The sequence below is a fragment of the Antechinus flavipes genome, chromosome 4 (genome assembly GCF_016432865.1).
Source record: "Antechinus flavipes isolate AdamAnt ecotype Samford, QLD, Australia chromosome 4, AdamAnt_v2, whole genome shotgun sequence".
NCBI lineage: Eukaryota > Metazoa > Chordata > Mammalia > Dasyuromorphia > Dasyuridae > Antechinus > Antechinus flavipes.
In genome coordinates, this window is record NC_067401.1 from 347,123,703 (window position 1) to 347,146,870 (window position 23,168).

Genomic DNA, 23,168 nt, shown 5'->3' on the forward strand with positions numbered 1-23,168 from the left:
TTTTTGTTGTCATTATCCCTACATAGGGATAATAGTTACCTTCCCTAATCCTCCTTCCCACACTAGTCTGCTATTTCTAATTTGCTTTGATCTAACATAATAAGTAACCAAACTTTTTGAATTTTTTTAAAAATAAGGATGTTAGGGTTCTGATTAAAAGAATTTTGCTTTTATTTAAAAAAAAGCGCATAAGCTTTGTTTAATGATTATTATATTTCTTCTCACCAATATTTCTTTCTTTTCTTTCTTTTTTTTTTTTTAAATAGCTTTTTATCGACGGAACATATGCACGGGTAATTTTTCAGCATTGACCCTTGAACAATTCTGTTCCAACTTTTCCCTTCCTTCCCTCCACCCTCCCCCTTAAATGGCAGGCAGTTTCATACATATTAAACATATTAAAATATATCTTAAATACAATATATGTGTACATATTTATACAGTTCTCTTGTTGCACAAGAAAAATCGGATTTAGAGAGGTAAAAATAATCTGGGAAGAAAAACAAAAATGCAAGCAAACAACAACAGAAAGAGTGTAGAAGCTATGTTGTGGTCCACACTCATTTCCCAGTGTTCTTTCGCTTCACCAGTATTTCTTAAAGCTAAGATTGATGACTAAGTGACCACTACATAATAATTTCTAGATGACTACATATTGTTTGATATCCATGCTTTTTTTCATTTTTCCACGTTTCATGTGAAAATTTATGTATATTACTGACCTGTTTTACCCCACCACCACTGAATATATATACATGCATATTCATACACACACACAAATGCACACATATACATGTTTCACAACTCCAGTATCCCCTAACACATTGCTCTGTTTTATCACAAAGAAACAAAATTTTTGTTTCTGATTTTGAAATCCTAGCTGAAGAATTTTTTTAGCTCAATTTAAAAAAAAATCTATGATGTAATCTTAAATTAAAAAAAAAATTCAGCTTACCAAGATGTTTCTTTTCAAAAATCCTATAAAATGACATATTGTTCAAGTATTTCCTCAGATACCCACTTGATGCCCATTTAGTTGTTTCTGTACCTACCTACATGGCAATTGAAACAGATTTTTCAATCATGTTGTATTCTATGCATGGAGATAGAGCATTAGACAGAAGAAAACAGTATGGCTCTTTGTTTGCATATGCCAATTGGGTTTGGGGGTTTTTTGGACACTTTGAAAATTGTGTGTAATGCATCTGAAATAGTCAATCAGTTCAGCAGATTGTCTGAAAATATAAGTTGATCTGACTTTATGAATTAGATGTGTTTCTTGAAATATATGTATAAGATGAAAGTGGCATTTTAAAGTTCATTGTAGTCAAACCTTTTTTAAGATAAACAAATCAAACCAACAGAGAAGCCCATTTCTAATCGTTTTGTTGTTGTTGTTGTTGTTGTTTTGTTTTGTTTTGGTGAGTTTGGATATTTTATGGGATATTTTTCCTTTAAAGTCTTTTTAATGGAACAAGTAAATAACTTGAGTAATATATTATGGTCTTTAATGTGTATACATTTTGCATTCCCATCTGTAGTATCTAGAAGATTTTTTTTGTTGTTTTCATTTTGTTTGGGTTTTGTTTTAGTTTTGTTTTTGGGGGGGAGGTTATTTTTTAATCATTTTTTATTTTTGCTTACTAGAAAATTTTGCTTTTATTTAAAAAAATCAGATGATTTGTAATTAAAGGAAAAGCTTCACACCTTTATAAAATACAGCTGGATTCTCACAGCTGTCATTCTATCTATTCAGAAGCCATAGAACAAGCTGCTATTTTACAACAGCTTTGTAAATGAAACAAACAGTGCCACATAAGCAACTGGCACATCAGTAAAGATAGGAAAATCTGTTTTAAATTTTATTTTCAGAAATCATTTCAAAGGGAAAAAAGACTTTCATGTCTTCCATGTTAGTAAAACTAAAGATATCAGAAAACAAATAACAACTCAGGATATACACACACATACTCACACAAACACATAACTCTAACCATAATTAATAATCACTGAAAAATCAGGAAGAATAAGTTTTAAGGAGGAAAGATGACTTTGGTTCTAAGCAGGTTCATTTTGGGGTTGTTATTAATATTACCATTTATGTTTACATATGTTCCTATGTGGTAACACTTAACAATCCTTTGAGCAGGTAGGGTAGCATAAATGTTATTATCATTTTGTTGATCAGAGAACTGAGCCTCTACTAAATTAAAACATTCACATACATATAATTGGTGATGGAGACAACACTAAAATCTCAGCTTCCTCAGATTTTTAGTCTGTTGTCCTTTCTTTTTTCTTCCATTCTAATTTATTTTTAACATTTTTTTCTTTTTAATTTTTGAGCCCCAAATTCTCTCTATCCTTTCTACTATCTGTCATTGCCTCTGAGAAGACAATCAAAATGAAATCAGTTATACATGTAAAATTGTGCAAAACATTTCTACATTAGCAATATTTTATTTAAAACCAAGAAAAATAAAATAGAAAAATTATATTTCATTTTGCACCCAGAGTTTTATCAATTTTCTCTCTCTACATATGGATAGCATTTTCACATCATAAGTCCTTTGAAATTGTCTTAGATCATTGCATTGATCAGAGAAGCTAATTCTTTTAAAGTCGATCATCATTTCCCATTGTTCTTACTGTACTTTGCATCAGTTTGCATAGGTCTTGCCATATTTTTCTGAAACTACCATCTTTCCCCATCACTTTTTACAGCACAATAGTATTCTATCACAATCATAATCAACAATTTGTTCATCCATTCCCTAATTCAAGAGCATCTCCTCGATTTCCAATTCTTTGAAAATCTTTCTTTACTACAAAAAAAGCCACTATACGTATTTTTGTAGGTTGGTCTCTTTTTTTAATCTCTTTAAAATACAGACCTCATAATAGTATTGCTAGGATGAAGGGAATACCCAGTTTTCTAGCCTTTTGGCCATGTTGTTTATCATTCTCCAGAATGGTTGGACCAGTTCACTACTCCATCAGCAGTTCATTAGTGTAGCTATTTTTCCCTATCCTATCATTTTAAAATTATGATAGTGTGTGGTGGTATCTCAGAGTGGTTTTAATTTTTATTTTTCTAATCAATAGTGTTTTAGAGTATTTTTTAATATAATTATAGATAGTTTTGATTTCTTCTAAAAACCTTATATTCTTTGACCATTTCTCAACTGGGTAATGGTTCTTATTTTTATAAATTTTGCTGTTTTATACTCAGGATATATTTGTATAATTCGGCTTTTGTCAGAGGAGGAACTTGCTGTAAAAAATGTTGATACTACTTCATTGTCTGTGGTACCTTTTTAACATAATGTTATTTTCCTGATTATATCTTTTTAATTAGGCCTATTTTTGCTTTTGCTTTGTCTGAGCTCTTGATTGCTACTTCTAGTTTGTTGGATTTTTTGTTGTTGTTGTTCACTTGAAGGATATTAGATGCTACTCTAGCCCTTTATTTTAATTCTGTGTGTGTCTTTCTGTTTCAGGTGTGTTTCTTGTAAATAAATATTGTTGGTTTCTGATATCTAATTAATTCTTCTGCTTCTGTTTTCTGAGTGAGTTCATCCTATTCTCCATTACCCTTTCTATTACATCAGTATAACTATGAACTGAAAAGGGCAAATATTAGCCATTGCTAATGAAGTAATATAAGATAACATTGGGAGTTTTGTGCCAGTCAGCTTTAACTAAAATACGGGAATAATAGAACAAATCATCAGTTTACTGACCTTGGGAAGAATATAAGGTTTTATGGGCAAATAATATCAGGTCAATTTAATTCCATTTTCTCTTACAGGTCTTGTTAATAAGGGGAGAGAAATATATGGAACATAATTGAACTTGAATAAAGCTCTTGATTCAGTTCTACTTGATTATTTCATTAATAAGCTGTTTTAGTGCCAAATTGAATTTAGTACAGAAAATTTGATGGAGATTCAGAAAAGATCATTGTTGAGGAAAGTAGTTGAATAATGCTTCCTACAAAAAGTAATATTTGAACTATCTCTTGGAAAGTAAGGAAGGTTTCATGGAAGAAGAGCTGGGAGGTAATGATCATATAAGTAAAGTGGTCACAGTAGAAAGAAGTATGGCATGTGTATGGGACAATAAAGAAGAAAGAAGGGATATTCAAGGGGTTTACCACATTCTTCCAAAAAGCAATTTAATCCTTGCGGTTTTTTGTTAGAGCTTCAGTTATGAAAAATGTTGATTGAGTTATTTTAGGTCTCCCACTATTCTTTTGTCCTTATTTACAAAAAGTGGTGTACTGAGCTATAAAAGAGCTTTCTCTAGTCTTCTGGTACAACCTTTCGGTTCACTCAGACAGTTCAGAACTTGAGCTTGACTTAATCTATCTTAGATGACCCTCAATTAAATCTTGATTATCTGCTACTCCAGGAGATTTCCAAGCAAGAAAGTTCATTAGAAATTGACCTTGGCACATTCTCAGGATTCAGGAACCCTAAAGAAGCCTCATATAATAGGAAGAACTCATCCTAATTCAAGATTTATATTTTATATATGAAAGCTTTCTGATATGTCAATTTATACTTTTTTAATACTCATTTTTCCTTACAGGTTTTATGACAGGAACACAAAGGAACCCTCAGATGTCTCAGTATGGGCCTCAACAAACTGGACCATCTATGTCACCTCATCCTTCCCCTGGAGGACAAATACATCCTGGAATTAGTAGCTTTCAAAGTAACTCTAGTGGGGCTTATGGTCCTCAGATGAGCCAATATGGACCACAAGGTAAAAAATTTAAAAAACAAGCAAAGTGTGTGTGTGTGTGTGTGTGTGTGTGTGTGTGTGTAAATATATCCACACATATAACACATACTTCCTGAACTATTGATGTAAAACTCCTGAATAATCTTACTCTTTATGCTTTAGAAATATTTTGTTAAAATGCTTCTTTTTATGTTAAATCTGGAAGAATGTAAGATCTTTCTTTGGTTCAAAGTTAAATATTAAGAGCAGAGAGAGAGAGCAAAAATTATTTTGCTCATAAAATTTCTGTTTCACACCCCTAGTCTGACTCACAGATTCAGAATAGGAAAGGACCTTAGAGACCATCTTTTTCAGTCTTCTCATTTTACAAACAGAGAAACTATGGCCCAGGGATATTAAGTGATTTGCTCAAGATGACACAGTAAGCAAGTCTATAAAAATGGAATTGTTCTTGGAATATAAAAGACATAGGTCCAGCTTCCAAATAGTTTATAATTTAAACCTTAATTTTATTATTCAGATCCAAGTTACTTTTTCCTTCTACTGATATTTATATATTCTTTTTTCCCTGTGATACAAAGGAAAAGCCTCACCTTCATATTCCTTTTTAATCATCTGTTAGACATTTTCATGAATTTCTGACCTTCATAGAAAAATGAGAAGTTCATAGCAGTAATTTTCTTCTGTCTTTCAAGGGAAAAACTGAAGGATGTTGCAGGACAATAAAGGTCAAAAATACAAATTCTATTGTGGTTGAGACATCTCAAAGGCAGATGGGTCATAGGTTTAGAGATTGACAGGATCTTAGAGACCATACAGTCCAAAGTTCTCATTCTAAAAATGAGAAGGTTTGATGACACTCATTAATTATTCTTGTTAATAGGAGATGCTAAAGCTGCTCAATTGCTTGAATTTAATAGTTTTCAAATGCGGCAGTGATAAAGATCATCAAGTATCCATACAAAGTCTGTGGCCAATATGAGGCACCATTTAATATCAGAGGGTCACCAAGCTATGCAAAGGGAGGGACAAATCAACCTAGGTCTGCAGAACATAGCCAGACACAACTTTCATTTTGATCAGTATTGGTATCAAATCTGTAATACTACTGTATTTCCAGCCTGTGTGACATAGGGAGACCTATGTTCAAAAGAAAGAGGAGCATTGAATATGTGCAAAAATAATTTGCAGAGGGATAACATGATTCATTTTCTATAATTAACTAAATTCTTCTAAAAGTACATACTAAATTAAGATGATGGGTATGGAGATATGAAGTTCTTAGTCTTAAAAGCATCATAACAGAATTAGAAAGGGGTATCTATTTATTTTAAACATTTACCATGTTCAATACTATTTCATGGACATTATTAAGTAGAGATTTATTGAGTCATTTTAGTGATTATGATATCTTCGAAGAAAGATTTAAAGTCAAGGAACTAGGATTTGACATGTGTGACCTCAGATAATTCATTTGACTTTTTGAGGTCTTGTCTCATCTGTAAAAAGAATACATGATTCCCAAGGTCATTTATCACTCTAAATCCTGTTCAGTACTAATTTTGAATCCTTACAGATCTAGTCTGGATCTATAAGTCCACCTAATCCCTAAATTTAAGATAGTGTTCTGAATACTTGTAACATTTCTGAATACTTGTAACATTTCCTCTTTTTTTATTTGCTCCTGTCTGACCATAAGAACAATTAACAATGCTACAGAAAGAAACTATGTTCACAGTAAAAGTTTAAATCAAAAAATATTTTCTTTTCTTGAGTCTCAAAGTTCTTATCTATCTTTGTTTAAGAAATTATCTATTGAATTCCATTTCATGAAAAACTACCTGGGAAAACAAAACTTTCTGGTGGGATAAATGGACGAAAGTATTATTTTAAAAGGATCACTCAATGTCAATAGATTTTAGTGTGTTTCTCTGTTATCATGAAAAAAGATGATAGATAAACTGGGAGTGAAAACTCTCAGTTGATTATCAACAGACTGCCTGATATTTTGCTCTACAGCTTTTCACATCAGCTAACCAAAAGAAGTCTCTCTTCTCTGAAAATTCACTCACAGAATGTCCTTTGTACTTTGTTTGCAAAATAATGTTTTCCACCTTGTATTAAGGCTCTTATGTTGCATGTTTTATCTTACCTACTAGATTGTAAACTTCTTCAGAGTAGGGGAATGGGTCTGTTTCATCATTGTACCTCCCATAATATACTTTGAGTGTGGTAGATTTTATGTTGGCTGAATGACTGAAATTAATAAACTTGGCTATTCCTTACTTAACATTTTTTACAGGTCATTGATTCCCTGTCCTCCATTTGGACTATAAATTCTCACATTTTTATATATTATGAAGCAGTCTGTAGAGTTTATAACAGTATAGGAGATAAAGATCATTTCTTTTCACAGATTTTTTTTTGAAAGTTATTTTTTATCTGAGTAATCATCTCCTCACATTGGACCAGATTATTTGTATTCTGTCCATCCAGTATCCTGCCACAATCCCTTTCTAGGAAAGCATAAGCTATTTCTGTGTCAAATAGAGACATTTGGTGTAAGGATGTGGAGCTGCTTTGTGCTATGTCTGACTAGGGGTTTATCAATTTATTGTCATGCCTTCTTTTGGAAACACTGTTGCTTCTATAAGGTCTCCAGAAAGGGATCATTCAGCTTTTATTTTAGTCCCACAAATGACAAGGAACTGATCATCTCATAGAGCATCCTGTTTTATTTATCTTTCACCCTTCCTCAAGATCCTTCACTTTCTCCTGGCTCTTTTCCCTAGACTAAATATTTCCTTCAACTGATTCTTATAGGATATGGTTTCCTGATTACTCATTTCTGGATACACTCCAGTAATCTGTCGCTCTTTAACATTTGGTACCCAGAACTAAATCAGGTAGTCCAAAGATCTTGCTTGTAATTAGACTATTTTCTCCCTCACCTAGAAACCTTAATTCTATTATTTCCGCATCAATAATTTAGCCATTTCCATGAGTAAATCACATTGTTGACATATTAATCCTAAAGTCTACAAAATTCTTCAACACCTTTTCACATACCTACTATCTAGTCATATTTTCTCCATTTTGTACTTGTGTAAACTTTTTTTTTTTTTTTTTGTAATTTATGTACCGAGCCTATTTAGATCTTTTTATATTCCAGTTCTTCAGCTGTTCTATTATCCATCCCTTTCAGCTCTGTATTACTTACAAATGTTAAAAGGATGCCATCTCTGCCTTCATCCAGATAATTTACAAAAATGTTGAACAGCATATTGGGCACTTTTCACCCTGCAACTTAACAAATTTAGACTATTAAGGTAATAGTAAGGTAATAGTGCCTAAGAACAGTAATTTAATACATGTTGCTGTAGATCAAAACATGTGCTGAAGTGCTCCCAATTTGCTTCTCCCAAATAGTAGAATTTAGTCCCTTTTGTTTGGTCAGCTTTTATTTTTAATAGTAGAATCTGTTTTGGAAGTCTAAAGTAGTCCAATTGATTTCATTCCAAAAGAATAATAGGTCTGTTGCATGATACTAGTAACTCATTTTGGATAACTTCCTGAAAATGATATAACTATAAAATTCATAATTTTGGAATGCTTAACTAGGTTTTTTAGTCATTTTTAAAAGTCATAAATGTTATTAAATACTTTTATTAATCATTGTTATTAAACACTGATATAGCATATCAATGAATGAAAATGTCTATTACGGACTTTTTGTACACCAAACCCTGGGAATACAAATATAAAAAAGACAGCGCCTGCTAATTGTAAACAATTGACAATATATAAAAGAAAGTTCAGTTCCAGGGCAGATAGAAAGGTCTAGGTGTTCTAAAGATCTGGTTGTGGGATGGGTACCAAGGTCCAAAGGTCCTTAGGTTAATTCAGTGCCAAGAATCTAAGGAGTATAAAGTCAAAGCAGATGGTAAGGATTGTTGATTGTGTCAATGGTTTTTCATCTCCCTGGAAGGAACAGAGTTGGGGATTCCCATCTCATCTAAACCCTGTGAGCAATGAAGAAATTTTGCAGGAGTTTTGTAGAAAGTGTTGAGTGAAATAGTGAGCCACCATGCTAGTGATCTTACCATCTCTTGGCTGTCCATTCCAAATGGGTTCTTAAGATCCACTAAAATCTTTGTCAGGTAAGTAGTTAATCATTTCATTTTCTTATTCTTCATAATATATAATAGAATCTTAGGTTACAAATGATCTCAGAAGTTACCTACCCTAACTCCTACCTAAAGAGAAACTTCATCTGCAGAATCCAAAGCAAGTGATATTTTTTAAACACACCTCCTTTATGGCACTGTGCTAAATGCTAAGATTATAAATAAGAAAGACAGTGCCTACCCTTAGTAAGCTTGTCCTCTAGTGGGAGAAGGCAACATAGAAAAGGAAGAAAATGAGGGAATAGTGCCAGATTCTTCTTTGGTCTAGAATCTCAAACTCCTTCCACATAACCTAAAATGGCCTTGTTTTTTAAGTCCTGTCACCAACCAGTTTTAATGTCTTCCAGCCTATCATTGTGCTTCCTAAAAAAAAATGATTCACCCTAAACTAAACATAAGCCCCCAGATATACTCTGGGGGGAAGGTGCATACTGGAACAATAACTTTCCTTTTCTTAACATTCTTCTTTTAGTAAGGCATCCTAAGATTGTGTTAGCTTTTTTGGCTGCCATGTCACAGTGTTGATTCACATTAATCTAGATCATAATGTTGATTCACATTAATCTAGGTCACACAGTATATGGCCAGACATGGAGTCAAAAAGACCTGAGTTCATATCCTGCTTAAGATGCCTACTGGACCCGTCATCTTAGATAGTTCACTTAATCTCTCTTAGGTTTGCTTTTCTCATCTGAACAAAATTGGGATGATACACAGAGGTATTTAATATGAAGCACTTTGCAAATCTTAAAGTACTACATAAATGTCAGCCATTGAAGCTATTATAATTATTATACTACTACTACTACTATGTCCAGATGTTTTCCATGTAAAATGTTATTTAGTTACATTCTCCATCCCTTTGATGGCAAAATTGATATTTTTACATTTGGGTCTAAGATTTTGTATTTGTTCCTATTTTATCTTATTAGATTCTGCCTATATATCTAGACCATTGGGATTTTTTGGTGCTGCAAGTTTCTTGGCAATTGCAGATTTTACAAACATTCCACTAATCTAATTAATTGACCAAAATGTGGATTAGAACAGTACCAAGAACAGTCATACAATCAATCCTCCTGGTTGGCATTACTCTGTTCATCTAGTTTCAAATCCACAAAGTTGTACAATCATTTAGATCATGTATTTCCATTTCTATATAAGGTTGTCTTAATGATAAATGATTTTTACATATAAATATTTATCCTATTTATTTCAACAATAATCCTCACATCACTGTGTCTAAGTGCTATGGCTATTATTGTCCCCTTGTTACATATAACATAAAGGATCAAGTAGGGAGCAGAGCAGGCACACACGACTCACTAAGCTCCTCTCATTCCCCTCATAACCAACTATTTAATTCAGGCTCAAAAATAGCTCTTCACTGCTTAAATTCATGAAGATTAGAAGCACTACAACTTACCAGCCAATCCGGAAGCTCGCCAGGAAAGGTTTGTCCTGAGGAGCCAGGAACAGACTGGCACAGGCAGTGAGAGGCTAGCGTCCTGAGCAGACCAGGGCAGGGGTGATCTCTGTGGCTAGAGAAGTTATAGAGACGACTCTGCTATAGGCTAACTGCTCTGCCTTGATTACAAAGCAGTAAACTGGCAGAGAGATTAAAGCCTAAAACAGAGGGTCCTCTAAAAAACATCAGAACCTAACGAGATCTGGCTGTAACCCCTCAAACCTGGAAGTGACTCAGGCAGACTTTACCACAGCCCTGCAGCCACATCCTGCAGTTCGGGGCTTTTGCGGGGGCAGTTACAAATCTGCAGGGCAGGGGGGCACAGCCTGGGCAGCCTCTAATAGGCAAAGTGGGGGGCTCAGCCCGGGGCAATAGAACCTTCCCAGCAGACTGCTTCCTGAGCAGAGACACTTCCAGGTCTGCAGGGCCATTCCCTGCTCACTGCTAATACCCACAGCGTCAGGGTGGGCTTTGGCTTGGGGTAGTGAAACTCTCACTGCTCAGCGTCTAGCCCCAGGGCAGTTGTTATCTCACAAAGAGGAGGGTTCTTTGCAGGGCACTTTCCCAGCCCGGCCCTGCAGGCCTGAGTTACTTTCGGGTGGGGAACTCTTTTTCAGAGCACTCCAGTTTTTTTGTAGCCGGTTGGCAGGATAGCTACCCGTCCATACACCTTTCACTGCTCTGCAGAGGAAGCTGGTAACCTCTTGGCTCTGAAGGCAAACCTTACAGGCTTTAACAAAATGAGTAAAAAAATCAAAAGAACAATTGATAGTTTCTATACAGAAAGAGAACAGCTTTTCAACCCTGAAGAGACTAATAGCAAACAGTCTCCAGACAATTGTTGGTCTCCAATACAAAAGGCTCTCCTAGAAGAGACTATTAAAAACCTTAAAAGAGAGCTAGAAGAGAAATGGGGAAAGGCACATAACTCACTAAAAGAAAAATTTGATAAAAGAAAACAACTTCCTGAAGTGTGAATTGGAAAAAGATAAAAAAACTCCCAAGAAGTGCAGGGAAACAGAATTTGTGAATTTGAAAAAGAAAATAACTCACTAAAAAAAAAAAAAAAATTAGTGAAATGGAAAAAAATTCCATAGAGCAAAACAACTCAATTGGACATATACAAAAAGAAGTTTAAAAAGCTAATTAAAAAAAAAAAAAAAGCTAATAAAGGATCAAGTAGCAGGTGATTTGTCTGTCTCTACATATTAGTAAGTGTCATATGCAGGAATTGAACTCAGTTCTCCCTTTATTCCAAAGTTGAGTACTTTCCATTATAACATCCTGCCTCTTGATATAGAAGAAATGCCATAAAATCAGATGCTTTTGGTGTTTCCTGCCTCAAAGCCATCTTCTGGGTTACCATTTTTCTAAACCAGCTAAAAATCAATGACTGATATTGGTATGTTATTGCTATGACACGGTCTTGAGAAAACTAAACTAATTTATATTGATCATCAGTTCACTTTCTATACCTTCAAGCCACCCCATTGTGGCAGCTAATAGCCTCAAGTCTGGAATCAAAGACCTGAGTTAAAATTTGGCTTCAGACACTTGCTAGCTGTGTAATCTTGGACAAGTCACTTAACCTCCTTTTGCTTCATTTTTCTTACCTATAAAGTGGAGGTGACAAATAGCATCCACCTTCCAGGACTGTGGTAAAGAACAATTAGAGTAATATTTATAAAGCACTTAGTATAAGGCCCAGCACATAGTAGGTGCTATTGCCCTTGCTTTCCTTTAATAATATTAATTAAAATTACAGTACTGAAATTTTTCTAGGAATTGAAATCAAGACCACTAACCTTTAGTTTGAACCAACTAATTTTCTTTCCCTTTTGGTAATGAATATTATTCGACTCTAGTGCTGTAACACTTATTCATTTACTCTGCAAGATTTTCCAAAATCATCAATGGTGACTCACCTCTGCCTATCCACTGGTTCTTTCTGTGCTTTGTGTGATACAGTTCTTTCAAATTCATTGAGAGTACCTGCAGGGCCATCTTAATATCTCTCAGTTCCTTTTATTAGCCAAATTAGAAGTTGATGCTCTCCTTTTAAAGGGGAAAAAAAAAAGGCAAAGTAAGAATTGAATAATTCTGCCCTTACCCTCTACTGTTTGTCCTCTTGGGCTTACTGTAATATTTTTTTAATAAGTAAATTGGCCCTTTTTGTTGTCTTAGGCATTCATCTTTATCTTCAGTGCTTTCTGAGTATCAGTGCTCTTGGAATTGCTTTAATGTGCCATTCCACTTAATTAATCCTCATTTATTGTCTCTTATTTTGTCTTCATCCTTTTTTTTTTTTACAAATATATAAATTATATTTAAAAAGGGAAATTTCTTGTTCTCATCTTAGACATCTTTATATCCTCCTTGGCAGATTATCATCATCCTTCAACTCAGGAGGCATTCAGATAATGATTTAATAAATAAATATATGCAAAAACTAATAAACATTTCATAAATGCTTACTTATGGATTGGATACCGTGTCAAGTGTGGGGGATTCAAACCAAAAGTAAAAACTTCTGCCTTCAAGGAGCTTACATTTTTTTGTGGGAGGCAACATATATCTATAATTAGATAGCCTAGATAAATGGAAGAATGGATAATTAGAGAAATAAAGAATAGAAAGATACATATATTCATTAAATTGAGGTATGGATGATAAATACCTAATAAATGGAAGGTAACCTTAGGGGAGAACTAATAAATGAGGGGACCAGTAAAGACCTGTATAGGAGGTGACAGTGTAACTGAGACTCAAAAGAAAGCTATTCTAAGAAGTTTGGTTGAGAAGGGAAAACATTTCAGAACTGGACCAGGGATGGTGTTATATGTATGGTGACGGGAAATAAAATAGTGTTTGTCAAGAAGAGAGAGAAGGTCAGTTTGACTGAATTGTAGAGGACATAGAGGAACACAGTGTCTATTTAAAACAAACAAATAACTAGGAATATGGGAAAGTTCCACACTGTAAGTAAAGAACTTTAAATGGCAAACAGAAGATCACGTTTAATCTCAGCGGTAACAGGGAACCACTGGAACTTAAAAAGTTTAGGAGAAGATAGGGCCAGGACTAGGGCTAGCAGACCTGCATTTTATTTAAATGGAGAATGAATTGGATTTGAAGTGCTGGGGGGAATTTGGAGTAGTGAGTCTTGTTGGAAAGTAAAATGAGAGCTTGAAGTAGAGTAGTGGCTATTTCCAGAGTAGTGAGAAAGGGGTATATGTGTAGAGGCTGTAGAGGAATAAATTATAAAATTTAATAACTGCTTTGAGTGACTAAGATAAAGGAGTTCAGGGGACCCTGAGGCTGATGTTGAGGGCAACTCAAAGGATCATAGAGCTCGTGACAATAATATAGAAGTTCAGAAGAGTGATTTTTGAGCACAAGTTTTATTCTTGATATTTCAAATGTGTGACACTCATTTCTGAATCTCCAGTATGTAAGTGATGATGTGGGACTATAGTTTGGGACAGAGACTGAGCCTAGATTTCTGAATCATCTATATAGAAGTGATCTTTGAATCCCTGGGACCTGATGAAATGACCAAATGAGATTCTGTAAAGAGGAGGGGACTCAGGACAGGCTTTTAAGAAACTGAATGGATTGAATAATGCTAGGGTTGTATTACTGTGGTGAGGACACCATTGAGACTAGAAGGCATAATACATTTGGAGTGGACCCTTGTAAGTGTTGGCAAGATTGAGATTATGACTATCTCTCAGGGTAACTGAGATTTATCATAAATTTAGAGCAGGAAGGGACCTTAGCGTCCACTCTCCCTTTATTTTACAGATGTTTAATTGTAAGGGAATGCTAAAGGAATTGATTTGCTTAAAGTTACATAGATAACTTTAATTTCTGATTCGAAAGCCAGTGCTACTTTCACTGAAATACAATCTTCCTGCATGAGCCATAGTTTGTGGAAGTTGTTTAGAAATAAGGAATAAATGGAAAGTTTGGGAATTTTGAGGGTTAAAAAGATTCATGATTTGTATATTGAAGTCCCATAGTAAGAGGGCAGAAATTGGAGTGGAGAAAAAGACTACAATCTAGGCATTGAATGTATTAAAGGTGGAGGGATAATGTGCTGTGTTTGAGTAGTAGATAATGGATATATCTTTAGCATCTAGGATGTATAATTAATCTAGATACCAGAGGAAAAAGAGGATGATATACAAGAAATATTCAAGTTCTAATGCCACAACTGGGAGTTGTAGGGAGCAGAAATGGATCCAGAAACATATAAGTAAAAATTTAGCTAATACTAAAACAAATAGCCTGTGAGAGTCAATGCTATCTGGAGAGACCCTGGTCTTAGTGAGTACAGAAGATAGGAGGAGAAAAAGGAAGTAAAATAGAGTAAAAGAAGTTTGTTAAAAATTCACTGGACTATATGTGAATTGTCACTTGGTGAAGAGGAAACAAGGATGAGAATAATGGAAGCAGAAAAATTATGATTGGAAATATGGCAGAGATCTTTGGCAGTTAGGATTTCAGAATCACAGGGAGGGGGAAAGTGTAGGGTAGAAGTATGTTAACCATTAGAGAATGAGTCCAAGTAGAAAAAAAATAAGGTCTCCTAATGCAGACAGGTGAAGATTTAGGTTCAACCTCTTGGATTTCAGAATAGCCCAAACTTCTATTCTTTCCATGCTATGAATTCTAAGGTTACTTTTTCCTAAGAAGCTTCTGAAAGACCTTTGGGAAAGCCTTAGCAGGTATGGTATGTCCCAAGATTAATTGGGGGAAACCTCCATCTAATTATGGGTTATCTAGTCCTAGCAAGGAGGTTAGAAGTTCCTGGCTATTGTAGCCCTCAGGGAATAGGGAAAATTGGTAGGAAACTATGTGTTTCAGTCTCCTGAATTTTAACTCTAGAGCCATCAGGAAGTTTAAGAAGGAAACTGAAGTGTTTTGCCCCCTCTCTCTCAAACTAGCCCATATCATATCCTAGTTGTGTTGAGGCACTCACGCTGGTCTGGAAATATAGTTATTGAGGAAGAGTTGATCCAGCCACCTCAGCCTAGGTATTGCTCTTCGGTCTCCTGAAACCTAGTGTAAGATGACAGCCCAGTCCAGGAGCAGAACCTTGCTGTATCATGCCTTTATGTGCCATTGATTGTATTCTTCCAAAACCAAGAAATTATTTAGTTCAGAGTAAAAGAAGCCACAGCTAATTTAAAGTTTCTGATAATAGCAATCCTTCAAAGTTTTGGTTTATTATCAAGTGAAATAAGATTGATCATTTAATTTTTCTTTCTCTTAAAATTATGATAGTGATTTTGCTAGGAATTTCAACTAAAGTTTGTTCCATTTATGCCTAAATTTAATTCTAGGTGGGTTGGAATTTAAAATCAATTGGTCATAGAGATAAAGTAGGCAAAGAGTTCATACATTTGTGTTCCAAAAGCGACTGTGCCAGGCTGTACCCACTTGAAAAGTGTGGGCTTTCGGACTTGGCTGCCTGACATGTCCAGCTGATGTAGGCTGGCCCAGCATCTGCTGCATTCATTGTGTTTAATGCTGGATCCATCTGTTTTCTGTCAAAGCTATTGCCAACAAATTACTGATCTATTAGAGAAACATGGAAATAAGATTGTACTTCTCATTCCTGGCTTTTTGTCTCATATTTTGTTTGGCTTTTATAGAACCTTACATTTTTGACGTGTGTGTGTGTGTGTGTGTGTGTGTGTGTGTGTGTAAAACTTCCTAATTGGCATATAGCATTAAATTGTTTGCTTTACAAAAATTGGTTTATAAAAAAAAGAAATATAGAGCATTCTCCTACCTCTTTCCTTCTCCCCTCCCAAAAAAAAAAAAAAAAAATCAAAACTCATTTTAAGCTTTGAGCACCTAGTTTTACCCAGGTATTTACCAGTAAGGAGAAGTCTTACCAATTTCAAGGAAAAGGAAAGGCTTTTCTGTTTCTGCTACTGAATAGAGGCCTCTATAATTATAACTTATTTTCTTGACGTGTACTGCTGAATGCCAAATCATGAAACCCGATTGATTGAAGAAGGAAAATAGAGATTGGGTGCACAGTATAATCTTTGTGTGTGCATGTATATGTGGGTGTGTATAGTTATTATAGTCAAACACATAACTCCACCCCGTTACTGTATGCTCTCTGGTATCCAACGAAGAGCAGCTGCTGAATTAAACAGAGCTATTGAAGCTGAGTTCTTCCCTATGTAGCTACATCATTTGAACTGAAAAAAGATTGTAATAGAAAAAAAATACAGGCTAACCTATGAATCTGTCTTATTTTTTTTTTCTCTTTTATGTTCATAGAGTCATTGATTGCCAAATCTAGATGAGGTACAGGAACACAGAGTAATTCAGGAGACCTCCTCTGTTATCCCATATTGCTGGGATATTCTCTGCAACAAAAAACATAAATGTTGGATTTCTAAAACAAGATTAAAATGTTATTTCATTTCCTTCCAAAGGAAAGGACACATGTGTTTTCACTGAAGAAGGTTTCTAACCAAATAAGATAGTTATGAAAATTTGGGGAAGGATGGAAAGTGGCTACAAAGTAACAGCATGAATGTATGAATTAATTCAAACAACAAATTAGTTTATTTTTAATAAAAAGTGAGGAAACAGGTCTGTCGTTCTACTCTTGATTTTAGAAGAGTAAGGAGAGAAGTGAGGTCATGGAGGAGGGAGAAATGAAGGAAAGATGTCTTTTTTTTGTTCACAGAGGAAAACTGGGATGACGCATTATTTAAATAAGCCTGAGCATATTGAGTAGAAGCCGCCAGTATATTCCACTCTCCATCCTCTCTCTCCCCCCCCACCCCCACCCCCCCGCCAGACAAAAATTAGGACACTCTTTCTGTTAAATCAGGGGTGATGGTTTAATAGAAAAAAAGGCTAAAAATCATATATTTTACATAATATAACTGGACTTCACAAATTACTTTTTAAAATATCCTGCCATCAAAGAAAGCAGGTAGCTGGCTCAATGGAAAGAGTGCCAAACCTAGAGTCTTGAAGACGCCAGACAACTTACTTCCTGTGTGATCCTGGGCAGTTCACTTTCCCCTATTTAACTTTGTTTCCTCATCTCCAAAATAAGATAGGGAAGGAAATGGCAAACCATTCCATGATCTTTGCCAAGAAAATTTCAAATGGGATCTCAAAGATTCAGACAGACTGAAAAAAAGACTGAACAAAGACCATCAGAAGTCTTATAAAAGTACAAAACACATAAAAATGCCAAATACATGCAAATTTATTTCTGGAGGTTACAGTGGACTCTAGCAATGGAGGAAATTGGGATAAGCTTCCAGTAGAAGATTGCCTACAGCTGGACATTGACGGATAGAGGTTTTACAAAGCAGAGTAAGTGGAAAGATTCCCATTCATGGGGAACAGTCCATACCCAGGCACAGACATGCAAGATGGGACATTATATGTGAGGGACAACAAATAATCCAGATTGGCCAAACTCAGTTGTTTGCAGAAGAATTATTTGTAGGAATCCTGGGAGTACCAGGATTGTAAAGGGCTTTAAATACTAAAATAAGTTTGTTATTCCAGAAACAACTGGAAGCTACTGGAATTTCTTAATTAAGGAAGTAATATCGTCAGATCAGTGATTTTTAAGTATATAAACATTGACTGCTGAGAGGTAAGTATGGATTAGAGAGACAAGGAATGCAAGGAAATCATTTAGGAGGTTACCACAAAATAGAGATGAGAAGTGATCAGAACCTGAAATAATGTTTTTCTCCTGGCAACTCGAGCATTCTGAATTTTATAAAGGATGCAAAGGCAGTGAATGAGCGAAAAAGATGCAAAGTAGTATGCTTTTCCTGAAAAGTCAGGAAACTTTTATACCTTCTATTGTAACAAGGGCACTTGAGATCACTTCCAAAAGGGACTTTCTCAGATGCCAAAATGAATGATACTCCTTAGTCCAAAAAAGAATAGAAAATTCCTCCTGTCTTGAAAGATACAATTCTCATTATAAGATAGTTAACTTATAAATCTGAGATCTAGGAGCTTAATTAGGAAGATATGAAATTCCATCAGTCCTTTCTTTTTTCTACTTTGTTGCCTGTACCAAGCTAGTAAAGCAATTTGTTACTATTTCTTCAGTGTATCAGATATGGGTTTTGAGTTATCAAGGAGCCCAAATAGAAACCGATTTCATTTTTATTGTCCAAGTTACCACTCAGTTCAAGATTTTCTGTGAGTGGATAGAACACTGGCTTGTAGTTAGGAAGACCTCAATTTGAATCTGCCTTAGATGCTACCTCTGTGACATTTTCAAATCACTTGAATCAGTTTTTTCATAAAATAAGGATAATATCTCATAGAATTGTGAAGATCAAATGAGATTGTGTGTGTATTTATGTGTGTGTGTGTGTGTGTGTGTGCGCACACATATATGTAGTGCTTGTAATCTTTAAAGGACTATATTTAAGTTATAATTATTATCATCATCACTGTTATTCCTTTATCAATTATCAATGTCTCTAGCTATCAGAGATAGTTTCTTTATTACAATATTTTTATTTTTAGAGTTTGCTTTCTCTCCCTTACATTTAAAGTGAACTTCATGGGTCTTTTAGCCATGTTCTTTACTCCTCGATTTTCTCTTTGTTTATAGCATTTCTTTTAGATTAAATAAAACTAGAATGAGATTTAGAGTTCAGAGAGTTATGACAGATTAATGGAGTTGGGATTCATCTCTAGCTTTAAGGCTCAGGGAGAGAAGTAGCACCTAAGCAAAGGCAGGAAAGGTTTCAACAGATGAAAATGTGAAAAATATACATGCCAGTCAGAGGATAAGCTACTATGTAAATGCCAAATCAGTATTATCCAGAGTTATAAAAGACAATGTGATAAAAGAGAAATTGTATTGTTATAAATTAGTTATAGTTATAAATTAGAAAATTTTCAAAAATTATTAGCTTTTAAAATTAAATGATCGAAATTTTAAAAGTTATAAAATTGAATCCCTGCTTGGTGACCCAAAATATTTTCTGAGATGTTCCATTATTAATTACTTAAGTGTCATGGAAGTAATTAATTCTAAATTGGTATAAAAATACCAAAACAGTGAAAAAATGTTGTGGTTATTGTTTTCTTTGACTATTTACATTATTTAAATATATATGTATATTAAATATATTTCATGTACATCCAAAAGTCATAGTGTTCTGGGAGCAGGTAGATGGTGTAGTGGATAGATCACCAGCCCTGAAGTCAGGAGGACCTGAGTTCAAATCTGGTCTGAGGCAAGTAACACTTCTTACTTGTGTGATCCTGGGCAAGTCACTTAATCCCAATTGCCTCAGGGGGAAAAAAAAAGTAATAGTGTTCTACAGAAATATATGAATGAAGGAAATCATAAAGTGTGCTATAAATGTAATAATTTCTAAGTTTTCTTCCTGCCTTCAAGATCTGTGACACTGTTATTAAAGTTAGAGAAAATATAGCCACTAAATTTTACCTACGAATGCCTATGGAGCCACATGTTAAATTAAAAAACCACATAGTCATATTATCTAAGTTCTATTTATTTACTTTAATATTTTCTAATTCATTATAATGTGGTTTAGGCAAATGAGGCTCTTGTCTCTATTCTTCCAATAACTAGCTGTATTACTGTGGGCTTAACCTTGAAGCAGTTTCTTTTTTTCTAAAGTGGTACAAATAATTCTTGTTTAAGGTTGTCTTTTTAAAGTTATCAACAGTACCAGTTGAAGCTGTGTGAATGTACTTTGAATATAAAAAAAAAAAATTCAAATGCAAAGTATAATATTACCTCATGAGATTGATTTTTTTTTCCATAGAAGTAATTAAAAATCATTTCTGTTCTTAAGCATGTGCTTATTTTTTTTTTAGTAAACATATAGTCATACTCCCATATAAAGACTACTGTAGTAGTATACCAGATTAATCTTATTCCCTTGAAAATATCCTTATGATTTCCCATGACTGTCAATTTTCTTGTATCTTGAATATCTCTCTCCCTCTATTGGATTTCAATATCTCCTTTAAACTTTACTCAAGTGTCAACTCCTTCAAGAAGCCTTCTCTGATGCCCTTAGTTGGTAAGAGGCTTTCCCCATTTCAGACTTCACAGCACAATTTGTTCTCTTTCATTATTTTGTATTTATAGTGAATGAGTGAGTTCAATAGCATAGGTGCAAAGGCTAGCTTTAGAAAATGGGAAAGATGCATCTTCTTTTGAGATGAGAGGAATAGAGAACAGATGGAGAGTAAAAAAAAAAAAAACCTCGAGGCAGAAGAGGAGGGAAATTGTGAGTACTATTGTCAGATGGCCTTAGCATCAGTAATTAGTGAGCAAGATCATCTTCAACTTAGGTTGGAATTGGAGGGTTTGAAAGAGTGCATTTCGTCTAGTGGCCTAGAATGATGGGAAATCACCAAGCAGGGAGCATTTTTAATATGTGTAAATGCAGTGAGAGATAAACAGGTTGGAGAGCACATAGCTATTAAAGAGCCAAACAAGCACAATTTGGTAATTTTTATCTAACATTACACAGCAGTCCAAGAGCAGAGAAAAGGGTCAATAAGGTTTTCTCAGAGTTGGGATTGACAGCCAACAGTAATGGATAAGGGATTCTAAAGTACTAGAGTATCATTAAAATAATTGACATGAAAATTAAAATGGATAGGAAGGGAACTAAACCAGGAGTCAGCTTTTTAATCTAAGGTCTATGAACCTGTATGTGTTTGATTGTTACTTTAATGCAATTAGTTTCTCTTTTATTCCTTAATATTACATTTTATACATGTAAAAACATTGTTTTTACAAGGGTTCCATAAGCTTTACCAGGTAGGCAAAGATGTCCATGACATTATCAAGGTCAAGAAGCCCTCCTTTAAGAGAATAGAGAAAAACTGGGTTTGATTGAAGGCTACATGTGGTCAAGGCTTTCTCCCCAAATGTTTTATCAATTTTCAGAAGTAGATAGATGGATAGATGGATTGATGGATGTGAGTTATAGTTTCTCTTTATACATACATGTGCACACATATATGAAGAGTGTTAGGAGTTTATTGAGTTTTAATGAACCAGCTCGATTGTTCCTTTTGAGTAAATGTCTATTCTTGGCTCAGATGGCAATCCCTGTCCTGTTTCAAAATTTTTTTTTTTTACCAAGTATTGTGATTAATGTTTATTGTGCCCTGGGCAGAAGGAATAATGCTTTTAATCCAGTCAGTTTTCATCATAAAAAACCCTTAAGAAGGGCAAGAAAACCTAACAGTCCCTCATTGATTAAGCCAGACCAAATGAGATTTCTGACAGACTTATATGTATCATACTATACATACTTCTTCATCTTTTTTGCAGTCTCAGAAGGCAGTAACAGATCTGAATTTATAGAAATATGATCTTGCTACATTACTGGTTGTGGGTGGTAACTATTCCTTCTCACAGGCCTGTTTTCTCTTTAAGTTTTTGGTTTTTAAATACTCTTTATTCTTTTGATAACAGAAGGGAAATTATATTTATATTTATATATATATATATATTTATATATATTTGTTTATATATATATATATATATATATACACACACACACACACACACACACACACATGTATTTACATACATACATATTGCCTTTATCTCCTTTTTCTTTTTTTTTTAAAACACCTTTTATACCTTCAGCAATCTCTTCTAACAAAGAATATATATTGGCTTTGACACCTTTGAGCAACAATAGTCATTTCCTGATGTTTCCAGTTGTTAGTGTATTACTGCATTGCCATGTAGTTATTTAATTAGTGTACATGTAGTATTTCTTACCCATAGGAGAATATAAGCTGTTTGTGAGTAAGAGTAGTAGTAACTAGGTAATATAGTGGATAGAATACTGGCCTCCAGGGGTAGTTGTGACGTTGAAGTCTAAAATAAACTTAAAGCATTATTGCCAGTGATTAGTATTACTATCTTTTATTATTGTCTTTGTTTTCAAAATGCCTACTTCAGTGTCTCAGGCATGGTAAGTGTTAAATTAATTTGTGTTTTTTATGTTCAGTCACGTTGTTTTTTAAAAAGTCATTCAGAGCAGTCTCTTTATGTATAGTAGCATCTTAGTCATTAATCAAGACACATTTATTAAGTACTTGCTATGGATCAGATGCTGCTCTAAGCATTGGGTATACAAAAAAAGAAGTAAAAGACAAGTCATTTTCCTCAAGGAGCTTACAATCTAATCTTAAAGGTCAGAATATCAATAAAATTTCCTTCTTTTATTTAACACTTTGATACGTGCCATTTGAATTTTTTTCAAAACAATTTATTAAGAATTATCAAATAATATTAGACCAATTAATGTTAATGTAAAATGAGTTCAGGGCAGCTAGATAGCACAGTAGATAGAGCACTGGCCCTGACATCAGGAGGACCTGAGTTCAAATCCTATCTCAGATGCTTTCTAACTGTGTGACCCTGAACAAATCACTTAACCCCAACTGCCTCAAAAAAAAAAAATTATATAGATATATATGTATGTGTGTGTATACAATTATTTTACTTACACACACACACACACACACACACACACACACACACACCCCTATATATAGAAAGAGGAAATATTTGGAATTAACTCTTTCTATAATAGAGAACAGCCAAAACAATCTTAATGATCAAGAGTAGCAGAGATTTTTATTCTGAGCATTTTTTTTTACTTTATTTTTCTAACATGTCCTTTTCTCATCAAATATACATCTTCCGATGCAGTTTACATTGTTGC

At 34.3% G+C, this 23,168-nt stretch overlaps 1 protein-coding gene across 2 annotated transcripts in view; it reads left to right on the top strand.

Moving 5' to 3' along the window:
* Window positions 1–23,168, top strand: part of ARID1B (AT-rich interaction domain 1B) — a 535,516-nt gene that overhangs the window by 443,966 nt on the left and 68,382 nt on the right. For both annotated transcript variants that reach the window (XM_051997996.1, XM_051997995.1), the window contains exon 8: window positions 4,594–4,770. In XM_051997996.1, the coding sequence (XP_051853956.1) occupies window positions 4,594–4,770 (177 nt within the window). The remainder of the gene's footprint in view (window positions 1–4,593; window positions 4,771–23,168) is intronic.